This window comes from Hermetia illucens, chromosome 6 (genome assembly GCF_905115235.1).
Source record: "Hermetia illucens chromosome 6, iHerIll2.2.curated.20191125, whole genome shotgun sequence".
NCBI classification, from domain to species: Eukaryota; Metazoa; Arthropoda; class Insecta; order Diptera; family Stratiomyidae; genus Hermetia; species Hermetia illucens.
In genome coordinates this window covers 39,474,269-39,502,161 of record NC_051854.1, presented here as the reverse complement: position 1 = coordinate 39,502,161, position 27,893 = coordinate 39,474,269, and the positions used below count along the sequence as shown (strand labels likewise).

The window sequence follows — 27,893 nt, the reverse complement described above, 5'->3', positions numbered from 1 at the left end:
TGTTCATCTAGTTTTTTTGAAGGTCCAACCCGATATTGCAGTGTTCTTGATTCGCTTTGCTCCTGTCGTACGCTCCATCTGGAAGATGATAGCCTGATGGTCACTGTGTGTATATTCCTCGCTCACATGCCATTGTCTGTCTGTCTGTCCGTCACACGCATTTTTCTCGGAGACGGTTATAGCGATTGACACCAAATTTGATAGAAAGGTGGGAACTGTGAACGCTCACGCATACAGTGAATTACATCCTTTTACGTCGAATTTAAGGGGGCCCCATACATGCAAAAGGGGGGTGTAAAATTTTTTTTCATCAAATATAGTCATATTGGATATCAAATTAAAGGTCTCGATCAGTACTTTTCAAAGCTGATATTAGTTTTGTCATTCGTTGGAAGGGAGGGGAGCGCGGGGGGTTGAAAGTGATCACTTCTTTAAAGGGGCCATTCTCAGAAACCACCAAACCGAAAAATCTGAAAAAAATCAGGAGGCTGCCACTATATGGTGCCTGGGCTCCGAAATACCTTCCACGCCGACATCTGTTTAAATAAAGTTAATAATAGTATATTACTACAATTTTTTGTAATTGGTTAGAAACCCCCCTTAAGTTCATCCTAGTACCATGAAATTTTGCAGCGATATAGGCTATAATATAGAGCATGATCTTACCAAGTTTGATGGAAATCGCACTATTACTAACAAAGTTATAATACCTCAAATTTGTTGCTTCTTTGAAAATTGAAGACTATGAATGTCAATGTCACCCGAAAGTGGATACTCTCACATAATATATGGATATATAATGTGCTACGTACTAAGAAATACACAAAACCTTTCGTACCTGAAGCGTCCAGCTTCCGATTTCCCGGCTTGTTTACCCTAAACAAGGAAGAGACATAAAATATACGGTGCCTAGTATTTATGGGCAAGACAATAGTCTATTTACACTAGACTTTTACTCCAATTCAATCAACCCGTTGTGGATTTTCTAAACCTTCATCTAGACGACAACTCCAATCGTATCGGGCTCTGAAATGCTTCCTTCTACTGTGCCCACCCCTACGCAGTACACGTTTGCCAACACCAGCTCGAAAAATTATTCAATTTGAACGACGTCTAACCGCCCTGCCATCTATATTCAATCACCCGTACTTTGACACTCGCTCATTTCGGCTAGTCAATCGAGCCAAGAAGAAGATATCAGAAACTCTCGTGTGTTGAACAGACACGATTGTTTTTATTCCGATATTTCACTAGGAAGTGATCGTTATTTAAAGTTGTGACTCGCGACTAGACCTCAAGTGAGTAGCGCACTATCAATTAGGTGAAACAACTCCGCGACTAGATCTCAGCGAGAGGCGCAGGAAAGGAAAAACGCGAGCGTGTCCTCGATTCCTTTGTGTCGTTGTTTTGACAAGGGAAGATATCCAGCGGGCAATTTCGCTGCGAAGTTATCAAAAAAGAAAGTTAGCGAGGAGGCAAAGGAAAGTGCTGCATTCGGCGCGAACCGCATACAGGCGACCTTCGTACACGAATTAAAAAGTTTTGTTTTGCGGAAACCCCGGAGGTGTGCGTTTTCGACGGGGCAAGTGCACGGTTCGGGAAAGTGAAATTTTCGAAAACATCACCACTACACGCACACGTCCGTTTTCGCGCTACGCAACCCAATGCAGCGCTTATCATAGCCGTGTCGCGACGAACAGCCAGAAAACACGAAACGAAAGCATCGAGCAACTCGTCGCTGTCGTGTTGACATTTCTCGGTAAGACGTCAGAAAGCGCAGACGTCATCCGCCGTCTTTTGGAGTTCAGTTTACTCACGCCCGCCGCACGACAGGACATCTAGCCCTTGCAGAGCCGAGCCGCACTAATCGTTCGCCCGCTAGCTACGAGCAGACAATTATCAAAAACCGCCGCAGAATTCTACCCGGAGCCCCGTGGTCCGTCCCATTGTGTTCGTGAAACCAGTTCAGTGCGAGTCCTAGAACGGAAAGTGTTGACAGAACGTGTTGTTGGCGACAGCTTCAATTAGTGGAAAATCCGTCAAAATTCCGGTCCCGACAGCACCGTACAGGGGAGGCTCCAGCACGCCGAGTCCCTTGACCGCGTATTCTCAAGCGACGACAGTCCCCAATTATTTGGCTGACATGAGCACCAAGAGGAAAAACCGCCCCGCCGCCACGAGGGGGTAAGTATCCTTTGCATTCCGCTGGCAAACATATGTAACGGGCAGTGCAGAAGCGTCATCCATTTTCCATACCAATCGCTTCCGTACAAGTCAGTGACTTTCTTCCCCCGGCCGCCATTATCTCCATGGCTATCTGTCAAACAGCGAATTCTGGCTCTCGCCCTCGCGAAGCGACTCTTTTCGCTTTGCCCCCAGTCTGCATTGCATAGACGCATTTTGGTTCGATTCGTGTCGCCAGAAATCCCTTTGGATGTGCTGTGGCGCGGATCATGTGAAATCCTTTCCGGTTTCATTCAACAATCCCTGCCCTTTGCGGGAATAATTCATTTTACATAACATGAACGTGGAATGCTCGACATCGACCTGTCAAACGACGGATGCCATCCAATTTCGAAACTGCCGTCAGCTTATCTGCTCGGCGTCCACTTTCACTGCAATTTCGGGCAGTTTCGCGCACTGCATTGTGACATTTTCGCCGTTCGCCACTGGAAAATTCGGCAGAGAAAATTAATTGCAGAGGATCTGTGGGAGCGAGTTTGCAATATCTGTTGACGGATTGATTAATTTGAACCACCGAAAACAGAAAGTAATGGTTTTTTGTATATTTTACTGAGCAGCAAACGGTATTTCAGTTGCGTGGAAATGACAAGGTTTGTTTCTCAGACGCAGGTCACGAGGGTTGTCATCTTGGTATATTATCAGTTTTTGATCTACCCCAAAATGTTATCTCATAAAAAATTAACGTAAAGTTTACATTTATAAAGTCGGAGTCTCACCAAATGCATCAATTAATAAACTTATCGCACAATCCTTTGATTACAATAAAGCTACAAAAATACCAGCTTTTTTATATGAACAAGCAGAACCAGTTCGCATATCAACCGAGTTAGATGACTTGACGGAAAGCATGAATCACTAAAACCACCACCTGAGGAATCAGTTCATTCTTTTGTTGTATCTGAATGGATTTCAGATAAGAAAGCGAAAGCATTCCAACTCGCATTTTTGGAATATTCAAAAATATTAGTATTTTTTTCTTTATTTTAAATTTAGTAATTTTTGATGATCGAGCAGAAAAAGGAATCTACAAGTATCTCAACATGAAGGTCATATAATAACCACACTCAGTGAAAGTGTGCATAGATCGCATAAGTTTACTAATAAAAACATCAGAGCAATCACTTTATTCATGCAGTATCAGATCCTGTCGTAGCCAATTCCTTGCCAGCTTGGGTTAATACCACTAAATAAAAAATTGGCATCTGAGTTCAAAAATTCATTTAAAAAAATCAAAAAATTGGCAGTTGTTTTTTCTTCAGCCTTTGCCCTGTTTGGTAGCAACTTCGGCACTTCTGTTTTGGGTTTAACCACTTCTCTCTGTCGTAAGCCTAGTTCGAGTGGAGTCGCGTATCAAGCGCTAGCCGTTCTGGCCGGCCGATGATTCTCGCGGATAATGTCACTTTTTCCCCAAATCTTTTAGTTCGATGCATTTAGTTCAACCAGTTTCTATTTTTTTTTATTACTTCAAAATAATAGATTAAGACTCAAAATAAAGGCTTGTTTCAGAGGTTATCTCTTCATTTTGCCCGAAACTCTTACCACTCAGGAATTTCTTCAGGTATGAAAACAAGAAATAGTCGGAGGGTGCTACACTTGTAGAGAAGGTTAGACGACGTAGCGATTCATAGCCTCTCGCGTTGTCTACATACAAATGCACCCGTGCATTGCCATGATGAAGGTCTTGAGTGCATAATTGCACGGTCCTACTCGGACAAAGATGGTTTGATTGGAATCAGCTTAGTACGGAAAACTGCAATGAAACCTTTCCGTCAGTCAGCTACCGCTCTACGTACAATACAAAACACAACACGTCACAAGCCAGCACTGACACAAAGCTGACCATCCCCACATATACTGGAGACAAAGTAACATCGAGGAACTCTCTCCGTCGCCGGAAGGCAACACGCGCGTATGCATTAGCGGATCGAAGGGTATTATCGCTAGCAATGCACTGCCGAAAATTGAAGATACCGCTCACTATGTCAACGCTCATATCATATAAATTGCGGATGTCACAGTATACTGAACAGACACGGAAAACATGAAACGAATCCTCTAAGCCTGCACCACAAAGAACACAACTCTAACTGAAGGCAAGGTTACGCAAGAAGAAAAACTCTTTCATGCTACCATGTCCCGTCAGAAGAAGCCCCTCTCAAATCCAAATCTACGACAGAACTTCCTCTGGCAAACACAATTCTAATGTTCTCATATGTGACCCGACCTTTCCGACATTCGTTCTATCTAAGCTGCCACTTAGATGTGACAATCTCGTCTAACCACCCGACGATCCTAACTCCTCCACCTGATCTGCACTAACTAAATCAGTTTGCGGCAAACCTCCAGATAGAAGGAAAATCCATTAAAACCTGCATGGCGTCGGTCCAATACTCAGGGAGACCCGGTAAAACGCCAATCTCTGACAAGAGTAGAGTAGTTGCTGTCCTGCACCATCATCGAAAACTCATACAACGAGGGGATCTATATATAGAACGTGCAAGGAAGAGTTCCACATATATGGATCTAACAGCTCTCCCGCTAAGATCCCCTTCACACCTCACTATACCTATCAATCTAGTTAAATGCGTACTGAGTTCGATAAATTGCGGTCATAGCAAAGATTGGTCTGAACATCGAAGTCGATGGTAAACGACCAAAGGGCAGACCTAAGCAACAGTGGCTTGATACGCTGGATGGGGATTTGAAAGCCTCGAGATTGCACCCAGATCAGGCATTCGATAGAGCCAAATGGCGAAGCCGATCACGAAGAGCCGACCCCACTTGTGAACGGGACAAAGGCTGAAGAAAAAGAAGAAAATAGCCGCATGCGTTCCGTGAATTCCAAGTATGTCACTTTCTGCCACTTCCAAATTCACTCCGTTTGACGTTCCCGGAGGGAAAGAACGTCGTTTGCCTTTCAGTAACACCGCGGCGGGTTTCTCCATTGAGGCAACTAATTTTTGGTAACCACACGCACAAAGTTGTGATACCTTTGAAATCTACGAAGATTCCAGGGGCCTGACACCAGATGGGATGCCCTCGCCTGGACCATAATCCTCTCCAAGACCTTGCCAAGCTCTGAGAGAAGAGTCCAATATAAGAAAGGATTACTCTCATCCTTCTCTGGCGACTTCAAGAGCACAACAACCTTGGCCGTCTTCCAGAAAGCGGGGAAATAGCTCTCGCGTAAGCAACAATCATACAGACGTTTTACCGCCAGACAGCTTTGGATATCTCACCAGTCATCCCATCTCTGTCAAGTGACTTCCGAGATCTGTGCCTCGCCATGCTCTTCTCGATTTCACAACACCGCGATCGTCAAAAGACACCAAAGGCTCAAATTTGGAAATAGTTCACTCAACAAGGCGCAAACATTATCACGCCATGTTAGCATAAGCTCTCCATACACCTGCATTGTCTTGATGGAACTATATTTTCTGAAATTGATAGACCAGTAGCTTACTACAAACTACAATTTTATTTTATAGTGTATATATATATATTTCGGGAGCAACTTACCCCCTTCATCAGTACAAAGGTAGCTGCACTCAAGCAAATACATCTTTCGTCAGCTCATCAAAGAACAAAGCGAATAAAATGGTGTGCCTGCTGTGAAACCACGAACACTAGAGATCTCCACATTGTCTAACATATGTTGGCGTAATTTCACTACCCATTCAGTGCAGACTATATGTCGAACTCGGGTTCGAATTTAGGCTATGTTCCTTCCTTTGAAAAAGGCACGCCGAGCTCACTCGCCTCTGATTCACAGAGCTATCCAATGTCCGATCTAGACAGGGACCAATATATACAGCAGAAATCGGTTACAACGAGAACTAGCAGGCATTGTTGGTTGTAACCGATACCTCGTTATATGCGGTTAGAACTAATAATTCATTGACGCCCAATGGTTCTAAAGGGGTTGGAAACTCGTAGACAAGGATTGCTTGCCCAGCACGGTTTTTTTAGTAAGAAAAAAATACATTATTTATTAATTATTTAAACAGGAAAAAACACATAAGCAAACCCACTCAAAAGCAATTAGCAATTTCAATTGGCATTATACTTCGTCAAGCTTAATCCAGCATAATGATGGCATCCAAAATTGCTGTGTTATATATTCATGTTTTCTTTAATCATCTTAAAAACCTACTGTTTTCTGTAGTGAGCTTGCAGATTCCATATAACAGCCTGGTCTATCGGTTGAAGTACAACAGTTGTATGGGGAGGTAAAAATGCAAGTTTGATGAATCTAATTTCCAATGAATGAGTTTTCTATCAAGAACATCTTTCATCTTCAACAAAATTATGGAAAGTTTTTTGAAAAATCGAAACTTTTGCGTTATTTTCGTATAAAACAAGAAGTGATGTAGTAGCTCCTTTAAAGTATGGCAGGCATTTAGATTTCTCAATAACAAGGAGTTTTATTTGTCGCAGTCATGTTAACCGCCGCAAGAACCGTAATCCTTTCGTTAGATCAACTTAAAAAAAAGTCCTGACTGATCATCGTTCTAAATTTCATCGTCGGAGAAATCTGCTCGGAGTGTGTTTATTGGGGCATTAGATAGAAATGTGTTAACTTGTTAGACTTGAAAAATTAGAAAGAATGACTAACGGTTTCGTCCAGGGCAGAGGCAGCTCGTCAGACGCTGCCTCACCTCTGCCCTGGGAGCAGCGTAATCGAAAATGACAACAGGTGGAAATCGCTCCGTTTTATATAATCACAAACACAACAAGGGTGCGAATTATATCCAATTATAAACAGTGCGTCCTGGACATCCACTTAAGGACAATCCTCCAAGTCCCAGCACGCCTAGCTCAAATCCGAATCAGCAAAAACCGCTCTGTACAAGGTAATAGTTCAGTAGTCAGTACAGTAGATGCATTGTACTCTAACTGCCCTCCTGGATAGAGAGGGAGCGTTCAACAACGTTAGTACCAACGCCACCATGAAGGGCATCTTAGGCATTGATAATATCCATGCTAACAACTAGGATAATCTAATTCGATTTGGGGAGTAGACACTTGACCAGAGCTGTGAGAAGGGTGCCGCAAATTCACCAGTGCGCTGGTTGATAGTAATGGTCGAAATTATACGCATATTATATATAGAAACGGAGCGTAGATGGTGGCGTATGCCAACGACTTGGTGATATTAGGGTCAGGGATGTTTCCCTCAGTTATAAGTAAAATAATGGAAGGAGACAAAGGTGTGCATGTTGGCCTCAAGATGCTGACTCGACACAAATGTAACCAAAACGGAGTTAATAGCATCAGCTCCTCCAAGGCAAGTGTATCCGAATACCTCCCGCTGTTAAATAAACAAAGATTGATTTCTCCTCTAATGTAAAGTACATAGAACTGAAGGATTAGAAGGTCTATATAAACTTTTATACCTACAAAAGCCCTTTACAACGAAATGGTGTCTCCGGCCGAGGGTGGTTGTCTAGATGTACACACCTGTGATCCGTCCCATGTTAACGTACGATTCTATTGTGTGGTAGCAGGTGCTGGAACAAATGTACGAAGCTTAGTAGGTCCGGATAGCTGAGTGGTTAGAGCGCAAGGCTGTCGTACGGAAGGTCGCGGTTCAAATCTCACTGGTGGCAGTGGAATTGGTATCGTGATTTGTCGTCGGATGCCAGTCGACTCAGCTGTGAATGAGTACCTGAGTCAAATCAGGGTAATAATCTCGGGCGAGCGCAATGCTGACCACATTGCCTCCTAGTGTACCGTTACGGTCTTGAATGAAGTTCTCTAACAAACTTCAAGGCCCTGATCCAACATGGATTGTTGCGCAACGATTATTATTATTAGTAGGATTCGAAGGACCACATGTTCAGGTGTTACCGGGGCTCTGCAGTCCTCCCCAGCAGATGCTGTCAATATACTCTTACACCTCCTTCCCCTACACCACATTAAATACGCTGTAGCGTGCAGTTTTATCAGACTTCGAGAGTGCGGACGTTGGACAGCGAAACTATCCAGCCATAGTAACATCCCGGACGAAGTACCTCGGGAACTTTAGGCCTCACGTACGTACTACGCCACACGCAAGCCGAACGTCACTAGGAACTTTGCAGTAGACTTTGTAACCAAGGCAGAATGCAAGATTTTGAAACAGTATTTTTCACCGGCGGATTAGAGATGGGTTGTGGAGTCAGTGCTGCTTTCCAATACACAGAGCGTAACCGAGTCATACGGGCTGCCGCGATTCGCCACTATATTCCAAGGGGAACTACTGATGAAATTAGAAGCCTCTCGATGGCTGGAGCATTGACCGAGCCCCAAGTTTAAAATAGCCTTTCTGACCGACTGTGGAGCACCCATTAAGCCCTTGTACTCAGTGGCGACATCTTACAGGCTGGCGGGGCTTCACAAGAACGCGCTGATCAGCTTGAGCGGCAGGCTCCAGGTCACCGTCCTCTGAGTTCCCACTGAGCGGGCTAACGGACTGACCAGGAGAGGTCTTGCTTTTGGCAGTCCCTCGAAAGGCAAAATTTGTGCAACTTCAATTTATTAATGAAACAGATCAAAAGCAAATAGTTGACCGGGTTTGAAAAAAATCCATTTATAATACTTGACAAACATTTTTTATCTATCAGTTTCCCTTGCCTACATTATTTAACTATTGTCTTCCATGCGAACTGGAAATGTTCTCAAATCACAATCATCCTTGTGAAATATAATACGAATTCTCGAGCGGATCATAAAAAAACAACACTATTGCAGAATTCTTCTTAGTTTCATCTCTAACGATATCTATATTACCACCAAATGGGTTCGGACAGATAGCACAAGGTTGCTGGATGACAACCATTCGATTCACATCTCCCAGTTGGAAGCTCTCTCGACTCCAATCACGACAATGACTCGGCATGTCATGGGCTTATGATGTGGCAATTGATTCAGAATAGGTTGCACAGGAGATGACAACAACTATAAAGCCGCTAGTATTTTAAGCCCAAGGCTAAATTCTTGTTTAGGATATGAGGAATCCATGTGGGACCAGACAAGGTAGGGAGTAACTTGCTCTCACTTTTTTGATCCACGGAACCCTTGTTTTAGGCATAGCACCCAATGGTTTCGTCCAGGGCAGAGGTCACTCATCAGACGCTGCATCACGCCGTTCCGCTATGATAGCATATTTTTCATTCAGTGCATGTAGAGACATAGGCATGTTCTTAACAAATATCGAGCCAAATTAGTTGGATCAGTTGTTGTTTGATGGTTTCATAAAGACTGAACTGATTTTATTGAAATTGTTTTATATAAAACCTTGGGAAATACATTTGAAGAATTACAACCCATCTCGGTAACTGTTGCCTCATTATCAGAATGCCATAGTACACCTACCATGGCAACTCCACCCACAGTTCAGGTGGAGTGACATATCTTGACTTAGCTCCACTCGCCCGAAAAGTTCCCCAAGCGTTTCGCTTGCCGAAAGTCAATTCGCCACGGCCACCGAAGTGCAATATTTCGCCGCTCGCTTTGTCACAATTTTGACGTACAGAAAAAGAAAAAACAAAATGCAGGCGGCCATCGCGCGACTGCTGTGAAGAAGTGCAGCTTCGCACCAGCGCTCGTTCCGTAGTTAATTTGTTTACAAGTGTCGCCGTTCACAATTTGCAATAATTACCCGAGAGTTCTTTGTTTGGCGATAAATCGCCTTGTCACGAGCCAGACTCGGGCGGAACGGATCGAAGTGAGTGGCGGCCGGGTCTGAGTGCGAACGAGCGAAAAACCGTGAGGATCCGCGAACGATTCGAGTCAGGAAAAAGTACATTTGCTAAGCCGAAAAGGAGTGAATTCTACGATTTGCACGCACCCATTGCGGCGACCGACAGGAGAGTAAGTGCCACAGTTTTCCTTAGGTAGTGCCTGTCGACATTCAAGCTGGTTGCAAATTGCCCCTAAGCCCGTGCCTTGTCCGATTGTAGAGTGCAATCTTTGCCCAGCACTCAATTAAACGCCCGCCGTGAAATTCGCATTGCAGTGATTTAATTTCCGTAGTGGGCTGACTGCCTGGCTGGCTGGCTGGCCGATGCACACGACAATTGCATCAGATATTCTTGGAACGGCCGCTCGTGGCTCTTCCGCAACACAAGAACAGAATACCCTGGCGGCCTCGCTATCGATTTTGTTTTGCGTTTTTAGGTCAACCGTCATCATCCTTGTCAGTTTTCCACTTTACAATGCGATTGTTCGGTTTGTCAAATAGGCAAAGTGTACCGCAAAAGCTACGGTCGAAACGTCTCCGAAATCCCTTCGAGTATTTTTAGACGCCTTCTAAAAATACGCGCAGACCGAATTAGGGGGGGAAGGTGTGATGACTCTAAATTATTAATCGAAATTCATTGACACGGCTCGGCTTTGTGTCGAGTCGGGTTGGAATTGATGCAGGTCATATTGCGGCTTTAAAGCGCAGCACCTTAAATTGGATTACGCTCCACACAATTGAATTACTCCGCATGCAAGTTTTCAGAGGAGCTTCGCGCCGTGTTTCTGTGCAAAGTAGGCATGTAGTGATTCTGTTTATTTTTGCCCGAGTTTTGCATTTCAAACGACACACTTCGTCGGGTGAATGCCTGGTCCTTAGCTGACCTTTTTATATTAGCCATTTGCGGTTATTTAAGTTGGTGTGTTGTTGCTCACTCCTCCCTTGGACCTTCAAGCCATAAACATTGCATTTGGTCCTTTTCATGAAGCATATGCTTGTTTTGTAAACTATCGACCTCCGCTAAGGATACAAGGTCTAGTTCAAACCTAATAAATGAAACAGAAACGATTAAGATTTGATGAAAATGCCGAACGTTGCACGATAAACTTAAACGTAAACCTAATCAGTGATAATGTTTGTGGTCTACAAAGCAAATCAATAGGGAGTTCCTCGATTTCTATACTCAGCAGAAGATAAACTGGGAAAAATCTTGCTGCTAATTATGTGAATCCTCATTGTTTGTGAATCGTGTTCCTACATCGATCTCTTGGAAGAGTGACTTCGGAAATCGGCGCATTCATGCATAATTTTCAGTAATTTATGCACACGCAATCAGTTCGACATTTCTTCGATTAGGTACTGTCGCATTTAAATTTTTACCATATGAACATGAATATATTGGGGTGGAGAGCAGCAAACACGATTGAAATGAAAATATTCAATAAAGCGAAAGAAAATCAATTAAATAAGTTTAAATACGCATCTTCAACCAACTAAGGACGTCTTTAATTCGCATCCGTTTCATGTTTACGGATCAATGTATCATCATCAACGGCGCAACAACCGGTATCCGGTCCAGGCCTGCCTTAATAAGGAACTCCAGACATCCCGGTTTTGCCCCGAGGTCCACCAATTCGATATACCTAAAAGCTGTCCGGCGTCCTGGCCTACGCCATCGCTCCATCTTAGGCAGGGTCTGCCTCGTCTTCTTTTTCTACCATAGATATTGCCCTTATAGACTTTCCGGATGGGATCATCCTCATCCATACGGATTAAGTGACCCGCCCACCGTAACTTATTGAGCCGGATTTTATCCACGACCGGACGGTCATGGTATCGCTCAAAGATTTCGTCATTGTGTAGGCTACGGAATCGTTCATCCTCATGTAAGGGGCCAAAAATTCTTCAGAGGATTCTTCTCTCGAACGCGACCAAAAGTTCACAATTTTTCTTGCTAAGAACCCAAGTTTCCGAGGAATATATGAGGACTGGGGCAAGATCATTGTCTTCTACAGTAAAAGCTTTGACCCTATGGTGAGACGTTTCGAGCGGAACAGTCTTTGTAAGCTGAAATAGGCTCTGTTGGCTGACAACAACCATGCGCGGATTTCATCATCGTAGCTGTTATCGGTTGTGATTTTCAACCCTTGATAGGAGAAATTATCAACGGTTTCAAAGTTGTATTCTCCTATCCTTATTCTTCCTGTTTGACCAGTGCGGTTGATGTTGTTGGCTGGTTCGTTTTCGGTGCTGACGTTGCCACCATATATCTCGCGCCGATTACCGCCTGCTCGATCTGGATGAAGGCAGTTTGTACGTCTCGGGTGGTTCTTCCCATGATGTCGATATCGTCAGCATAGGCCAGTAGTTGTGTGGACTTAAAGAGAATCGTACCTCTTGCATTTACCTCGGCATCACAGATCACTTTTTCAAGGGCCAAGTTAAAGAGGACGCATGATAGGGCATCCCCTTGTCGTAGACCGTTGTTAATGTCGAATGGTCTTGAGAGTGATCCTGCTGCTTTTATCTGGCCTCGCACATTGGTCAGGGTCAGCCTAATCAGTGTTACTAATTTCGTCGTTATACCAAATTCTCTCATGGCCGTGTACAGTTTTATCCTGGCTATGCTATCATAGGCGGCTTTAAAGTCGATGTATAGATGGTGCTACTGTTGTCTATATTCCAACAGTTTTTCCATCGCTTGCCGCACAAAACCAATCTGATCTGTTGCTGATTTGTCATGATTGAAGCCTCTTTGGTATGGGCCAATGATGTTCTGGGCGTATGGGGCTATCCGGCCTAGTAAGATAGTGGAGAATATCTTATAGATGGTACTCAGCAACGTGATACCTCTATAATTGCTGCACTGTGTGATATCTCCCTTTTTATATATGAGACAGATAATGCCTCGTTGCCAATCGTCAGGCATTGATTGACTGTCCCATCGCTTGAGCACAAGTTGATGAACCACTTGGTGTAACTGGTCGCCTCCATATTTAACCAATTCGGCTGTAATTCCATCGGATCCTGGCGACTTATGATTTTTTAGCCGATGAATTGCACGGACTGTTTCTCCTAAACTTGGTGGTGGCAGTATTTGTCCGTCATCTTCAGTTGGCGAGACCTCCAACTCGCCAATGTTCTGGTTGTTCAGTAGCTCATCAAAGTACTCAACCCATAGTTCCAATATTTCCATTCTGTCGGAAATCAGATTTCCCTCTTTGTCTCGGCAGGATGAGCATCGAGGTGTATAAGGCTTCATTCTACTGACTTTTTGGTAAAACTTCCGCGCCTGGTGCGGTTGCTCCCTGTACTTTTCTAGTTCACAGACTTGTTGGTTCTTCCAGGCTTCATTTTTCCGTCTGTGAAGTTGCTTCTCCGCTCGACGGAGTTCGTGATAGGTCTCTGCGCGTGCCCGTATTCTTTGAGAATGCAACATTACTCGGTATGCGGCATTCTTCCGTTTCGTTGTTAGCTTACATTCATGGTCAAACCAGCCGTTCCGATTTCTTTTGCGGCTGGGGCCAACTATGTTTGTAGCCGTATCAATGATAACGTTTTGTAGTTATGAAGATCATTTGTTGATGCTTCATCTCCAGGTCCTCTGTTGACTGCGATTATTACGGCATCCATTTCCCTCTTTATAGGTGTCGCGGAGGGTTATGTTGTGGACGGCTTCAGTGTTAACTCTCACCTGATTGTCAGATGAGATTCTGGGTGGTGTTGTTATTCGAGCTCGGAACACCATGCCAACGAGATAGTGATCCGAGTCTATATTGGCCCCCCTATATGTTCTGACTTTCATCAAGGCTGAGAGGTGGCGGCGTTCAATCAACACGTGGTCAATTTGGTTGAAAGTGGTCCCGTCTGGAGAGGCCCACGTATGTTTGTGGACCGCTTTCCGCGCAAACCAGGTACTTCCAACAACCATTTCGTGTGACCCTGCTAATTGAATAATCCGCAGGCCGTTATCATTTGTATTCTCGTGTAAACTATGGGAGCCAACGTATCGCCTGAGTACGCGCTCCTTCCCTACTTGGCTGTTAAAATCCCCAAGTATGATTTTGATATCATATCTGCATAGTCGTTCGCTTATGTTTTCAAAGCCGATAACAGCAGGTTTCATTTTTTGGCTGACTAAGAAACCTACTCCAAGCACATGGTTTACTGGATGGCCACTATAATATATGATGTAGCGACTCTTCTCCAGCAAACCGGTCCCTGTCCAACGCATCTCCTGTAACGCTGTTACATCAGCCCTATATTGGGACAGTGTATCGGCTAGCTGCAGCTTTTCGTTAAGAAAGAGCTCCCAGCGGTCACCACGTAGAGGTGGAGATAGGATTTGGTAGTAGTGCTGTTGGTGTTGGTTCAGCAGGTATTTCCCAGTTTTTATGCTCCATCGTGAGTATCAATCCACGTTTCGCCCTGGGACCTATACTACCCTTTGACCACCAACAAATCAATGTATGGCAGCGACAAACATTTGGCGACCATTTTCAGCCACGCTACGACAATTTCTTTCCAATTGTTTCGGTCAGTTATCAAGTGGATACGGATTGAGGGCTCCATCAGCCCCAAAGGAAACCCTTCTTAAGGGGATACAGTTTGGATAATTCAGAGCTCATGATGACCAACTCTAATAAAAAAGGCACTGCCACTGTTATCGACGGCGATCTGCCGAAAACGGAGCGACTTAATTATCTCGATTCAATATTTCCGACGCATCAACGAATCTCTTAGATCCAAAGTCCACCGCAGGGTCGTGCGCCCATCACCCTCTGTGGTTCTGACTTCATAGAACCCTCCTTAACTCACTCTCTTCAATTTCCTCGTGAGAAGTACCCTCGAGTATTGTTCCGTGATCGGATAACAGTAACAGTGATTGTCTTACCCTTGGAAAAGTGCAACGTTAATTCACCCGTTCTCTCTTCTTTAAAAGAAAACTACCCTTGTCCACACGAGGAAAGTTTTCTTCCTCTCCGCTTTCTGAACCTCCACTTCCTACAACAGCTTATAATTTATCTAGACTTAAGCACATTTTTAATCGGTTTAAAATCTGTTTACTGTCTGCCTGTCCGTCTTTTTTGAGGAGGTGGAAATCTTCAAAAGAAACTGGTCTGGACATACCAGCGTGTGGGATTTTTACCCACTAAAACCACCCCCGATTCCCTCACTGCCCCACGGAACCACCATAAGATATTACATCACGGGGCGAAGTCAACTCTCTCTAGCTTAATCACTGTTCTTCTATACGCGGCGCAGGTGACGGCCTTTTTCTCCTCTGCTCTGCATTTCGTAGTTTGGTTTGGATAGATACAATCATGGAGTTGACCGCATCCCAATTCTCTTGACGTGCTACCATTTTCGGCACCAGATTTTCTGGTACCAGCACCTCTCCTAGAGTCTCCTCTAGATTCCTCCTTTCTTCCACAAATCTCGGACAGTGGAAGAATACATGCTCTGTGTCCTCTGGGACTCCATCGGAATTTGGACAGTCGGGTGAGGTATTGGTGATATCCTCCGTGCCCCGTGAGAAACTGGGTCAGAATATAATTAATCTCACCGTGTTGTCTCCATTCCTTGATGGCAGGAATGAGCCTGTGAGTCCACCGATCCTTTCCAGAGCAATCCCACCGCTTTTGCCATCTATTGATGGATCTCTCCCTCTCAGCCATCTTCGTCTGCGATGAGGGAGAGATTGGCTTCGCATTGTATATGTTCGCTATCTCATCTGCCAAGATGTTAATCGACATCATTCCAGAGATGAAGAATGCTCCATCATCTGAGACAGTCCTGAAGGCAGAGCATACCCTCAGGGCTGTCCTCCTCTAGACTGCACTCAGTTTGATTGTGTTAACTGACATTCGCAACGCCTCCCTCCAATCTGGGAGTGCATAGAGCATGATTAAAAAAACCACCCTGGCTATAAGTAGCCTAGAGGTATACCAGGGCCATACTTGCAGTTGATGATTTGTCGCACTGCGGGTGTTGCTTATAGCTGAGCTTCCCGCCTACCACCACCATTCAATGGTCGGCTTTGGAAATGATGATATGATTGCCAATTCTAATACATGCGTCATTTCTCTTCCGGCGCTTAATGATGAGGACCGCTTGTGTTTTTTCCTCCGCAAGTGTCAGACCAAAGCTCTCTAGCCAACTTTTAACAGCACCGATTGCCTCGCTTGAGGCAGTGTGTGCATCATCGGTGTCATACCAGAGCCTCCTTTCGGTTAAGTAACTATCGACGATAGCAGCGAGATAGACAAGAATACCAACCTTCGCTAGGGATTTGCGTATTAAATTCCAATTGGCCGAATTGAATGCATTTTTCACATCCAAGGTTACTACCACGCAATATTTTCTGGTACTACCCTTTTCATGAATTGCATCTTCGGCCAAACCAGTAACCAATTTAATGGTATCAATGGTTGATCTGGCTTTACGGAACCCATACTGCCAATCTGAAAGCCCGCCTTGGGTCTCAACAACCGGGAGTAATCTATTATAAATTATCCGTTCTAACATTTTCCCCACAGTGCCCAAAAGACGTATGGGTGTGTATGAGGATGGTTTACCAGATTTAGGCAGAAGTTCCAACTTCTGCCGCTTCCATGCCGCTGGAAATATCCCCTCGGACATGCACGCTTCGATCAACTCAATAATCATGTCCGGTCTGGATTTCACGGCAAGTTGAAGGGCCTTATTTAGTTCTCCGTCCAGGCCCAGCATTTTATTGCCTCCTATTCTACCGCAAATATCCAACAGCTCGTCTCTAGTGACTGGCGGAATTTCCGTCACATTCAGAGGTAGTTGGAATGTATCGGTGCCCTTCTCTTGCTAGAGGAATGACCCCTGGATGATTTTCAGCAAGAGGGTGATCTGCGAAGATGAACGGCCTCTGAATCGTCCCATCACTATTCTGTAAGCACTTCCCCACGGGTTTATGTCCGCTTCTGAACAGGGCTCCTTAAAGCATTTCCTCTTGCTTCGCTGGATGGCGCGCCTGAGGATTTTGCGGGCTGCGTTATAGGCGCGCTCTTTTTGTCCCTGATCGACTCTACCCAAAGCCCTCTGAGCTGCTCTTCTGGCTCGGTGGGAGGATGATCGAAGGCCAGCCAGTTCACCATTCCACCAGTAGTTTAGTCTTCTACTGGGGACCGTCTATCTGTCTGTCCGCCACACGCATTTTTCTCGGAGAAATCGAGTATATTCTCACAATTGTTATGATGCGAGCGTGTACGAAAAGATGTTAGAAGATTTAGTCGAGCCATTGAGTGAATCTCTATTCGCTGGAAAGCCGGGGTTCTTCCAGCAGGGCTCGTTAATTCAGCAGTGATTAGGTCGAGCCGCCATCATCATTCATATGAGCGACAAAATTGGAGTTTGTTAATACATATGTATATAAAGGAATGTTTTAAATTGGAGGTATACGTGACTAGAAAATTTCTCACACAAGAGGAACACGAAACCTTTGTACCCGAGTTGTCCAGCTTCCGATATTCCGACTTGTTTTATATGTCTTGGATTCAATTTCTCTCTCTACGTCATCAAACATATATTTTGCCATTTAAACGCATTCTATTGAATTTTTGTTCAATCATCCATTTTTTGTAGCAGTTAGCAACATTTAATCGCTCTCATTTATTCCTTTCGCTTGTTCTTGCAATTCTTTCCTCCAAACCAAACTCGTTAAGGTGCAATTGAATTGTGCTACCACACTCAACTCAAGGTCTACTTTCTCCTTACATGCTACATATTACATATTTACCCATAATCCGTCTCGTACTATACAAACAAAGTGACCCATAGCAGGCATTCTCTGGAAAACCCGAACCCTCATTTAAACTTCGGTACATCACGTATAACTCGTAAGCAACAAATTTTTCTACCTGATTACTGTAACATAAAAAACCCCAAATTACCTCCCAATAACTGCTTACTGAGGATTGTAATTTGCTCAAAAATTTTCGCTCAGTGGATACCTGTTATTGGTCATCACATGAGTGCAGGTTTGTCTTATAGCATGGTGTACTTCGTTGAATGCCCAGTTACTTGACAGCCCAAATATTCTACGTGAACTCACATCCTCTGCCTGTTCTTCAATTAACTAGAAGAACAACAGAGTAAATGAGTTTTAAGCCCAGGATATCATCCCTATTTAACCTTCTCCCTCGCTCTCTCTTCCCCCAACCATCGACATATGTGACATCCACATATCTTTCTTCTCTTCTATTCCAACTCGACTACACCCTAATCAAAAACTGAATAGAAAGAACCCCACACACCACAAATCCAGGCTTGTTTTGCTCTCAGAGCACCCCTAGCCTCACGTTAAACACCAACGCGTTGCTGTAATAGCAACCACTCTTACCAGAAAATAACAGAATATCAGCCATCGAATGCGGCCATTAGATAAAGCCCGATACAGATCAAGCAAAATCGCCCCAAACATTTTTTTGCTTTTTATTTTTTTACTTAAATTAAGGGGCCATTCTCAGAAATTCCCAGAAAAATATGAAATAATCATCATAACGCCCCCATATGGAATCAAGCCTTCGAAATACCCTCCATGCCGATATCTGCTAAAATAAAGTTTATAATAGTGTATTATATTGACTGAAGGAGATCGGATGGTTCAACAGACGATGTCATTCTCCCTCAAAAAACTTGGGTACGCTGATCTCTTTCTCTCTTACCGAGTCATTGGTCTTGATCAAGTGGCTGTGGATACGGAAAAGACTGCGAAGATCGGTCTGGCAAACGTGATTTATTTGAAAATGGAATGTATGTTGAGATTAAGGGGAGGTCCTCATACTTGCCAAACAAAAAATATAATTGGTTTCCCCAAGTACAATTATGTTGACGGTATCAAATGAAAAGTGACGATTAGTACTTATGATGCAAGTCGAAATTTTGTAATTGGTTCTAAAGGAAGGTGCGTATGTGTGGGAGGGAAGATTTAGAAAATGCCTCTGTAAATCAAGGGCCCATTCCCAGAAACTACCCAATCGGAAAGGCTGAAAATAAAATAGAAAGGGTTTCAGCCAAATATATCCCTCATTTTTTCATAGACGAGCAAAGGGAGCGCCGACTTCAAAAGTATTTTGCGCTTCAAAACCAGCTTAAAGTGGTCCCTGAATTGTTTTCCAAGATCACCAAGGTTGAATTGTGGGGCTATGAATCGACTCCGAAACAAAGCAGCAATCAAGCCAGCGGAAAATAGTTGGCTCGTCCCAAATAAGCTCGCCAAATCAACCACCGAGACAATGCTCATCTGCTTCTTTGATTGTAGAGGTATTGTGCACGCAGAGATCTTTCCCCCGGGCTAACTATCAAACAAGAAATTTTGAGGAGATTAAGCCAAAAGTATCCGGAAGATAAGTGCAGTTTTTTGCCGCACAAGCGACTGTTTCTTCGACGATGACAACGCGTCGGCCCACAACGCCCTCTACGTGAAGCAGTTCTTGGTCAAAAATTGCATGCTGCCAAGTACATTTGGATGTGTATCCTTTTTGTGCAATTACAACCGAACATCATCGTTGTATAGTTTTCCGCATATGTCCTTCGGGATCTGCTTTCACTCCTGCTCGATGGCGGCCCAAAATTGGTATTGGTATTGATGATTTTAGTGCCATAACTCGCCGTGTAATTAATAAATTTATTATTGGATTTAAAACTCGGAATTTGTGCAGCCTAGTCCATGGTTAATATGGTCTCATCCTCGAAACCTTGCTGTACAAATCCCAACTTATGATATGGTACGTTGTCTTGCTGGAAACTTGCCTTTGGATAAACTGCCAACGGGAGTTCTTCCAGGTATGGTAGAAGCTGCTCTGACGGCAAATTTCGGTAGGCTAAACCATTAAGTTTCCCCTTATCCTTGACACTAAGCCCAACTCCATATTTTCGGAAACAACAAACTACCGCCCTACAACTCAACGTCGAAAGATGTAACTCGCCGCAAATGTGGGCGTTCAGAGTTCTCACTTTCTTACGAAATTTCGTGTCAATCGCTATAGCCGTTTCTGAGAAAAGTGCGTATGATAGACAGACAGGCATTGAATTGATTTAATAATAAGGTTTTGTTCTTCAAAAAAAAACCTTTAAAATGGCTGGAGAAAAGTAGATTCTTAATGAATGGAATTTTAATATTTCTCTCGAATGTCAACTATTCTCGTTAATTATGACGTCAGGATCTTATGCTTGGCTTAAGATGCAGTTAATTCGCGCAAAATTGATAAGTGCTATAACTTTGACACTAATAATTGGATTTCTATGAAACTAGGCATGCGTAGTCACGATACTCCCCTCTATGCTGGTGTGTTCAAATCAATTAATATTCCTAGGATTAACTTAAGGGGAATCTTCCAGTTTTCTGTAGCAATGTTAGGAGGGTACGGCGGGTGAGATAGAACTTTCCATTTCAGGGTTTCCCAGTACGTTTTCATCGTTCACGCCACACTTCGAACTGAAGCCGTTTTCCTTCAGTGCCCGTTTCAAATGCATTAGTAAAGGTACGATCCCATTTACGCTACGCGACGCGACGCGCCCACTTACACTGCCTGTCAAAATATCTTTATATGGTTCTGGAGGCAGTAGTACACACTTGAGCGACACTGCAACGCGGCTGAGTTGCCTGGCAGAGAATATTTTGCATTGTCGCCTCTCATTTCCATATATAATTGACCCAGTTGGCTGCTACGATTTTTCAGTTTTGGTTTGTATCCACCTGTTAAGATGTTTGGAGTTGACTGCCGCGCTAGCTCAATTTAAGCATGCCGCGTTGCGGCAGTTGTGCTGATTGTAGTTTCGCTGCGCGTAATGTAAATGGGGTCGCACTGCCTGTAATGGCTTCACTCAGTTTTACCAGCTCGTAGTAAATTACAGGCAGCTGGTCCCACCAAATGCAAAGCATAACCTTGGAGCCGCAAACATTGCGTCTGACTATCGATGTGGAAGCACGGCCTAATCACAACACGGTGCAGACATCCCTTCCGTAGTTGATTTTGAAACGCCTTTCAACGTCCCTCAGCTTCAATTCGTACGGTAGCCAATTTCCTTGCTTCTGAACCATTCCCAGGGTTTTGAGGCCCCTTGGACATGACAGGCTGAGTCACATAGAATGATTCCGCCAACTCTTCTTAGGTTTAGCAAGAGTCTTCATCGAGTAACACGTCATCTTCAAACAGCTTTTCCCTTCCACCGCCATGCTGGTCTTCGTTGTTGAAATCACCATTCTTGAAGCGTTGAAACCATTCACAACACACTCTTTCACTAATGGGTGCCTTGCCATACGTATCTGAGAGTATTCAATCAGCCTTTCTCGCAGATTTCTTCAAATTGAATACGTAAAGTAAAACTTCCTCGAGAGTTTGGTTCGCGAGCGAGTAGAAAATCACTTATGTTTGGAAGTGATGCTTTCAACAGATATATAAAGTTGCCAAATGATCCTTTAGACCCGACAGTTCTATTCTCCACCTATCTCTAAAGCCAGCTACCGAAAAACAGCGGAAACAAAGTTATAAAGCGCAAAACATTTTGGTTATTTCAAGGAGTCATTATTCTAGGCTCGATTACAGCCTTTTCTCTAGCTTGCATAGTGAAATATTAGGCCTACAAATAAATTCATTGCTCGACCAAGATCCATCGCAAACGCAAAAAGAACTTGGAAAAACACTTGGAGTCACTCAACAAGCCATTTCCCACCGTTTAAAAGCAATGGGAATGATCGGAAAGGTCGGAAATCGGGTTCCGTATGAACTGAAGCCAAGAGACGTCGAACGCCGTTTTTTCACGTGCCAACAACTCCTTCAACGACAAGAAAGGAAGTGTTTTCTGCATCGAATAGTTACTGGCGATGAAAAGTGGATCCATTACGATAATCCCAAGCGTCGGGCAACGTGGGGATACCCCGGCCATGCTTCATCATCGACGGCCAAAGCGAATATTCATTGTGAGAAGATCATGCTGTGTATATGGTGGGACCAGCTGGGTGTGGTATACTATGAGCTGTTAAAATCGAACGAAACGGTCACGGGCAAACTCTACCGACGTCAAATGATGCGTTTAAGCCGCGAACTCAAGAAAAAACGGCTGCAATACCAGCAAAGGCATGATAAAGTTATTTTGCAACATGACAGTGCTCGTCCACATGTTGCACAGCCCGTTAAAACATATCTAGAAACGTTGAAACGAGAAGTCCTACCCCACCCGCCGTACTCTCCCGACATTGCTCCTTCTGATTACTATTTGTTCCGGTCGATGCAGCATGGCCTGGCTGACTAGCACTTCTTCAATTACGACGAACTCAAAAAATGGCTCGATGAGTGGATAGCGGCCAAGCCGGCCAATTTTTGGCGCGATGGTACCTATGAATTGCCTGAAAGATGGAAGAAAGTTGTGGCTAGCGATGGGCAATACTTTGAACAATGAATGTATAACCAATTTTTCACAATAAAGCTTCAAATTTAAACAAAAAACCAACAGAACTTATTTGTAGGCCTTATAATATCACAATAGAGTTTAAGCCGGGAAGCCAAGTTATCCATAAAACTAAACTCTACCAGAATTATTCGATATAATTTTAAAGTACGCATTTGCCCAGTTACTGTGTATATTTATAAGCAAATTGGTTGGAACGTCATTAATTAATCCTAAATCAATCGAAAGATATATACATGACAGGTCACAAAGAGGACGAACTACCCAAGGAATATACAATAATTCACTTTTCATGCACGCAGCCACTTCAATTGTTGGTAATTTGGCACAGGTACAAACACATTCTGGTAGTGTCTACGAAGGAATATTTAGGACGTTTTCTCCAAATTTTGATGTAAGTATTGTGAAATTGGATCGTGAACCAACTTCTTACAATCACTGTTGTTACAGGTTGCAGTAGAGTATGCACAATGTGTAAAAAATAATCAAAATCAGAATTCTGATGCATCTTCGATAGCAGAGTGCATGATATTTCCGCCCGTTCACCTTGTGAGTATTACCGCGAAGAATGTTGATCTAGATTTCGCTACCAGCGGAAACTTTCAAACAGACAGCGCTATATCAGCTCGATGTAATGGTAAGTTGACTATAATCACGAGGGGTAAGACAATGCATTGATCATTTCCACACGTCCAATAGGTTCGCGATCTGAAGAGAGGGAATTAGAACCTTGGGATCCAACCGGTAGTGCTATCAATGGCGAACTCGATCTTGAATTAGATGGCAATGCAAATGGATGGGATGCAAATGAAATGTTCAATAAAAACGAAAAATTATATGGGGTACAATCGACTTTTGATCAATCATTAACTGGATACACTGTTCAGATAGAGAAGAAAGACACGCAGGACTACAAAGAGGCCGAAGAGCAGGCTGAGAAAATAGCAAAAGAGATAGAGAACCAAGCGAATTATCAAGAACGAATTGAATTAGAAAACGGAGACGAAGAGTCCCGATTCGCTGCCGTTGAGCGACCATCTGATCAGAGTCCAGATATATCACGCGAAAATACAAATATAAATCCAAGTAATACAAATATGTCAAAAGGATCGAGTAATGACAAGCACATGGTTCCCTCGAAACGCAAGAGTTTGCAGAGTGGTAAGATCCGCAGCACGCCACCACCAAACAACAACAACGGGCCTATCCCGCAACATAACGCCCATAATTCCAATAAAAATAATAATTATCAGTCAATGCAGATGCAGCAAGGTCCTACACAGTACATGATCAGCCCAAATTATCCACATAATATGCATGGGTATGTGAGGTGTGAATATCATTTTTAGTATGCACTCATAAAGGCTTTACTTTCAATTTTCCAGCCATCCAACGAATATGTCACAAGCAAAAATGAACGGTGAAGGAAATTTAAATAATACTAGTAGCAAATCAATGCCTCAACGAGGAATTAGACAATATCCTTCTCAAGCGTCCACGCCTAATAGCTATTCAGATAATCAATCGATGAGCGGGCAGGTAAATTATTTTGTTCAAACTGAGTATACCATTCGTTTCATGTTGTTCATTTGCAGATGTCCATGGGTAAGCAACCAATGCACATGTCACAAAATCATGGCCACATACAAAGTCAACACATGGCTGGTGGCTTACAAGAGACTCAACAACCCCCTCCGACCAGTCATATGACCGTACATTCGAATATGGTGAACGCTCCTCCAAATACGGTAGGGAATGTTATGCCTGCACCCCAAAACCAGCCACCTCCACAGCCACAACGTCCACCCCGAGATCCAAGGAGAGAAGAACAAATACAAGAACTGAGAAAATTCCAACAAGATTTCAATTTGTCCACGACAAATCAACAACAGCATCCGCCACCCATGAACCAGGTGAAAACTCCAAGCGTCTCGCCACATCCACCACAGCCTTCCTTGACGCCACCCCAGCAAGTGCAGCAGCAGCAGTTATCACCAATGCAACCACCTCCTCCACCACTCCAGCAGCAGCATTCACAACAACAGCAACACCATTCACAACCCCCGCCACAGCATCCTCCTCCTCAACCACAGCAGCATCAATCTCAGTCACACTCGCATCAGCAGCAGCAGCAACAGCAACCACAACAGCAGCAAACAGAGCCTATAGCGGTGGCGTCAACTCCGAAGGCGGCACCACAGCAAATGCAGCACCAGGAACAACAAACATACACAAGCCAACCGCCACCGCCTCAGCCACAGCTCCAGCAACAACCACAACAGCAACAGCCTCCAACCATTATCCAACCGGCAAATACTGGTATTTCTTCGATACCTTCATCAACAACGCCTCCACAGCAGCAGCAACAACAGACACCACCACAACAACAGATTCTTAACAATAGCAACAGTAGTAGCGATCCATCTCCAACGGCAGCCGAGAAGCCGGCCGTGAAGCCAAAGCACGTACTGAATCCATCGGCTAAACCGTTCACGCCACGTAGTCCAAGCACGCCGAATCCGTCGCGACCACACACTCCACAAACGCCGGGACCAGCAATGACCCCCAACGTTTATGCAGGGCCGCACATGTCCGCAACAGGAGGAGGTCAAATAACATATGTTATGCCGCAAGGATCGTTCCAAACTCCTCCTCATGGACACGGCGGGCAAGGGCGACTTCGAAGAGGTAAGTGGCAGAGTTTGAGCTTATTGAGGTATGATTTACATTGGTTTTCTTTATAGGACCGGTGCTGGGTGCGTCACAGCTTCAGGTCACTGCTGCGACCGGCCAACCACTGCTCACAGCTGCTGGACCGATGCCTACGCCATTTCTACAATATCAACAAGCACCACATCCATCACATTATCCTTCGCAGCCTTATCAGCAAATGGTGAGTCAAACTTTTATCAACTTTACGAGTTTACTGAATGTTATTTATGTGATGTATCTTGTATTTGCCTTTTTTCCAGGTAAGAATGTACCCGGAGCCGCCACCGCAGCAAATCCAATTTCTGGCTCAAACACCGCCATCGACTACACCGTCGCCTGGTCAGCCACATCAACAATTTCATCCCGGACAGCAGCCCTCGCCCGCTGGCGGCGGACCGCCTGCATTCGGAGCCGCCCATCAACCGCATTTCCCTGTGATGTGTCTAGCGACAGCTCCGCCACAACTCGTCCCCAACTACTATCAGGGTGCACAAACACCACATCACGGTCAACAATTTCAACTGATAATGCAGCCTTCGCATCCGACGCAGTAGAAATAAAAATCCGCGCATCTCATCCCCAATTGAATCCCTTTGAAACGAAAACAACAGCAACATTTAAAAAACAAACAAACCTTATTGCAGTATGCGTATAGAGAGAGAGAGAAAGAGAAAAAGACGGATTAAAGCGAACGAGGAAGGAGGAGAGAGGGAGAAAAGATAAAGGGAAGTGTGTGTCTGTGTGATAGTCTCTAGGACAGATAATAACAAATCCAACAAAAAGAGAAAAAATGTTGTTCAAAACAGCAGCGAAGTGGTATCATTTCTAGTTTATTTTCAACGGGACACTCCAACAAAACCACTCCATTCGAAAGCCCACACTAAAAATTGATCCGTCACTAAATAATGTCCCATACATTTTCAGAAGTGTTTTCATTTAACGGATATTTTTTGCTGTAACTAGGAAGCTTCATTTTCGTTGGTGGCTGCGATAATTATCCGCACGTACTATCAAACTGGCTTTGACAAACCAATAATTTACTCCAACCTAATCAGATGAATGTACTTGAAGCCGCCAGAGAAGCATCTGTTCGTATTAAGCTGAAATTTTTGCAGTCTCTACCGTTCCCTATGCCGGGAATCAAAGTTTGCAAACATGCATTTTTGTGAGGTCGTCTTAAACTCGCCGTGCCAAATAAAACTTTGCTCAGATAGGCCTTGAAACACAATTGATAATGAGATGGGCCGGCATTCGCGTTATTCAAACTTAAAAGAAACCGGTTTGGGAAAATAAGTACCGCATCCCTGCCGGGGGGCTGCTTTTGACAAGGCCAGCAGTCCTCGATGTTTTTTATATCGCGGATTACACAGAAACTAGCATTTGAAATATTTTATAACAAATTCACAAAGACCAGTACGACAAATGCATAACCTTCACATCATGAAAAATAGCTGAGATTAGCAGGAACTAATCGAACGCGGACCCAAACAAATTTTGAATCTGGCTGCCCAACATTTTTATTACGAACGTAACACTAAACCTTAGAGTAATAAACCATAAGAGCAACCGACGTCGATCGATCATTGAGGGCTCGGCGATCAACTAACGAATATCGAACGTGTCTTGCACAACTGAAACTTGGCGTCGAGCGTGAATGTATCTTTGTAGCTTTGATTCCCACTGAGGTCGAGTATTATTTCTAGAGGCTTTTCGAAACATTGTATTTATTTACCCTAACCTTTAGCGCTTTTTTTTCTGTACAGCAAATTATATTCGTTTCAAGAAATACACACTGTCTACACACAGTAAACAATACGCAAATTTATTTTTTTTTTCGACATGCAAATGAAGTACCAAATTCCTTAGGACTTGGGAGGGAGCAATAAACGCGAAATTATGTATACATGTTGTTCTAGCATCATTGACTGGATTTATGCGTATAGATGTGCATTTTATACCATATTTTCTCTCAATTCAATTCATTTGTTACAGCTCTGTTTTGTTACTTGATATGAAATTTCCTAAGGTTTGTTTGTGCACTCTACAAAATACGAATAATAAAGAATCGGTGCTTTGTAGTAAAAACGAATAGTGACCGGAACACTTTGTCTTTTAATGTTCTACTTATAAGTGAGACTTCTTCAATGGTTAATCTATACTCATTTCTATTTACTACAATGCGCTCAATTCCTGTAAACGCACCAGAAAATTTTATCTCAAAACGCTCTGGTTTCTTCTTCTTTTTCTTTAGCCTTTGTCCCGTTCACAAGCGGGGTCGGCTCGTCGTGATCGGTTGCACCATTTTGTTCTATCCAAGCCCTGAATTGAATGCACCTGCGAGGCTTTCAAATCCCCATGCAACATATCAAGCTGTTTCCATCGGTCTTTTCGTCACTTCCATGTTCAGACCAATCTTGGCAAGTGAATTTTCGTTAGCGCGAATTCCGGTACATGGAGTCTGTGTCTACTGCACGGTGCCATTAGAGTGCCTGAGCCGTACCCCCTTCCTTTCGGGATGGCTTGTTTTCTGACTTTACCAGATGGTAGATTTCTTGCCAAGATGCGTCCTTACAAGTCCCTCACCGGGGGATGCGACTCTAGCTTGTCGACTGGTTTAACACCACAACCGCCTCGAGTCCAACGCCAATGTTGAGCTTCGCGCAAAGTTGCGAATGGGCCACATTCAACCCCGACAGCCTAAGGGGCTTATCTTGTAGATTGAGAAACGCATCTCCGAGCTCTACATGGGCTCATTGCCGCCAACTTTGCT

General features: G+C 43.9%; 1 protein-coding gene across 4 annotated transcripts; it reads left to right on the top strand.

The window, feature by feature from the left end:
- Positions 1-1,187: 1,187 nt before the first annotated feature.
- Positions 1,188-27,224, top strand: LOC119658568 (ataxin-2 homolog). 4 transcript variants are annotated; one of them, XM_038066016.1, is made up of 8 exons: positions 1,188-2,184; positions 22,714-22,805; positions 22,862-23,048; positions 23,111-23,732; positions 23,797-23,950; positions 24,007-25,099; positions 25,156-25,304; positions 25,384-27,224. In XM_038066016.1, exons 3-8 carry the CDS (start codon positions 22,937-22,939, stop codon positions 25,675-25,677), a joined length of 2,424 nt encoding a protein of 807 aa, XP_037921944.1. In that variant the 5' UTR covers positions 1,188-2,184; positions 22,714-22,805; positions 22,862-22,936; the 3' UTR covers positions 25,678-27,224. The 4 variants fall into 4 exon arrangements, with proteins under 4 accessions (XP_037921944.1, XP_037921941.1, XP_037921943.1 ...); XM_038066013.1 differs by having other exon boundaries at positions 22,640-22,805; XM_038066015.1 differs by lacking the exon at positions 1,188-2,184 and adding an exon at positions 9,734-10,098.
- The last annotated feature ends 669 nt before the right edge of the window (positions 27,225-27,893 follow it).

Bases quoted from the DNA above. Each gene is read 5' to 3' on its own strand.
- LOC119658568 (XM_038066013.1), top strand. From the start codon at position 2,144: ATGAGCACCAAGAGGAAAAACCGCCCCGCCGCCACGAGGGG. The intron at 2,185-22,639 runs GTAAGTATCCTT...ATCAATCGAAAG, and splicing joins CGCCCCGCCGCCACGAGGGG to ATATATACATGACAGGTCAC. The intron at 23,951-24,006 runs GTAAATTATTTT...GTTCATTTGCAG, and splicing joins ATCAATCGATGAGCGGGCAG to ATGTCCATGGGTAAGCAACC.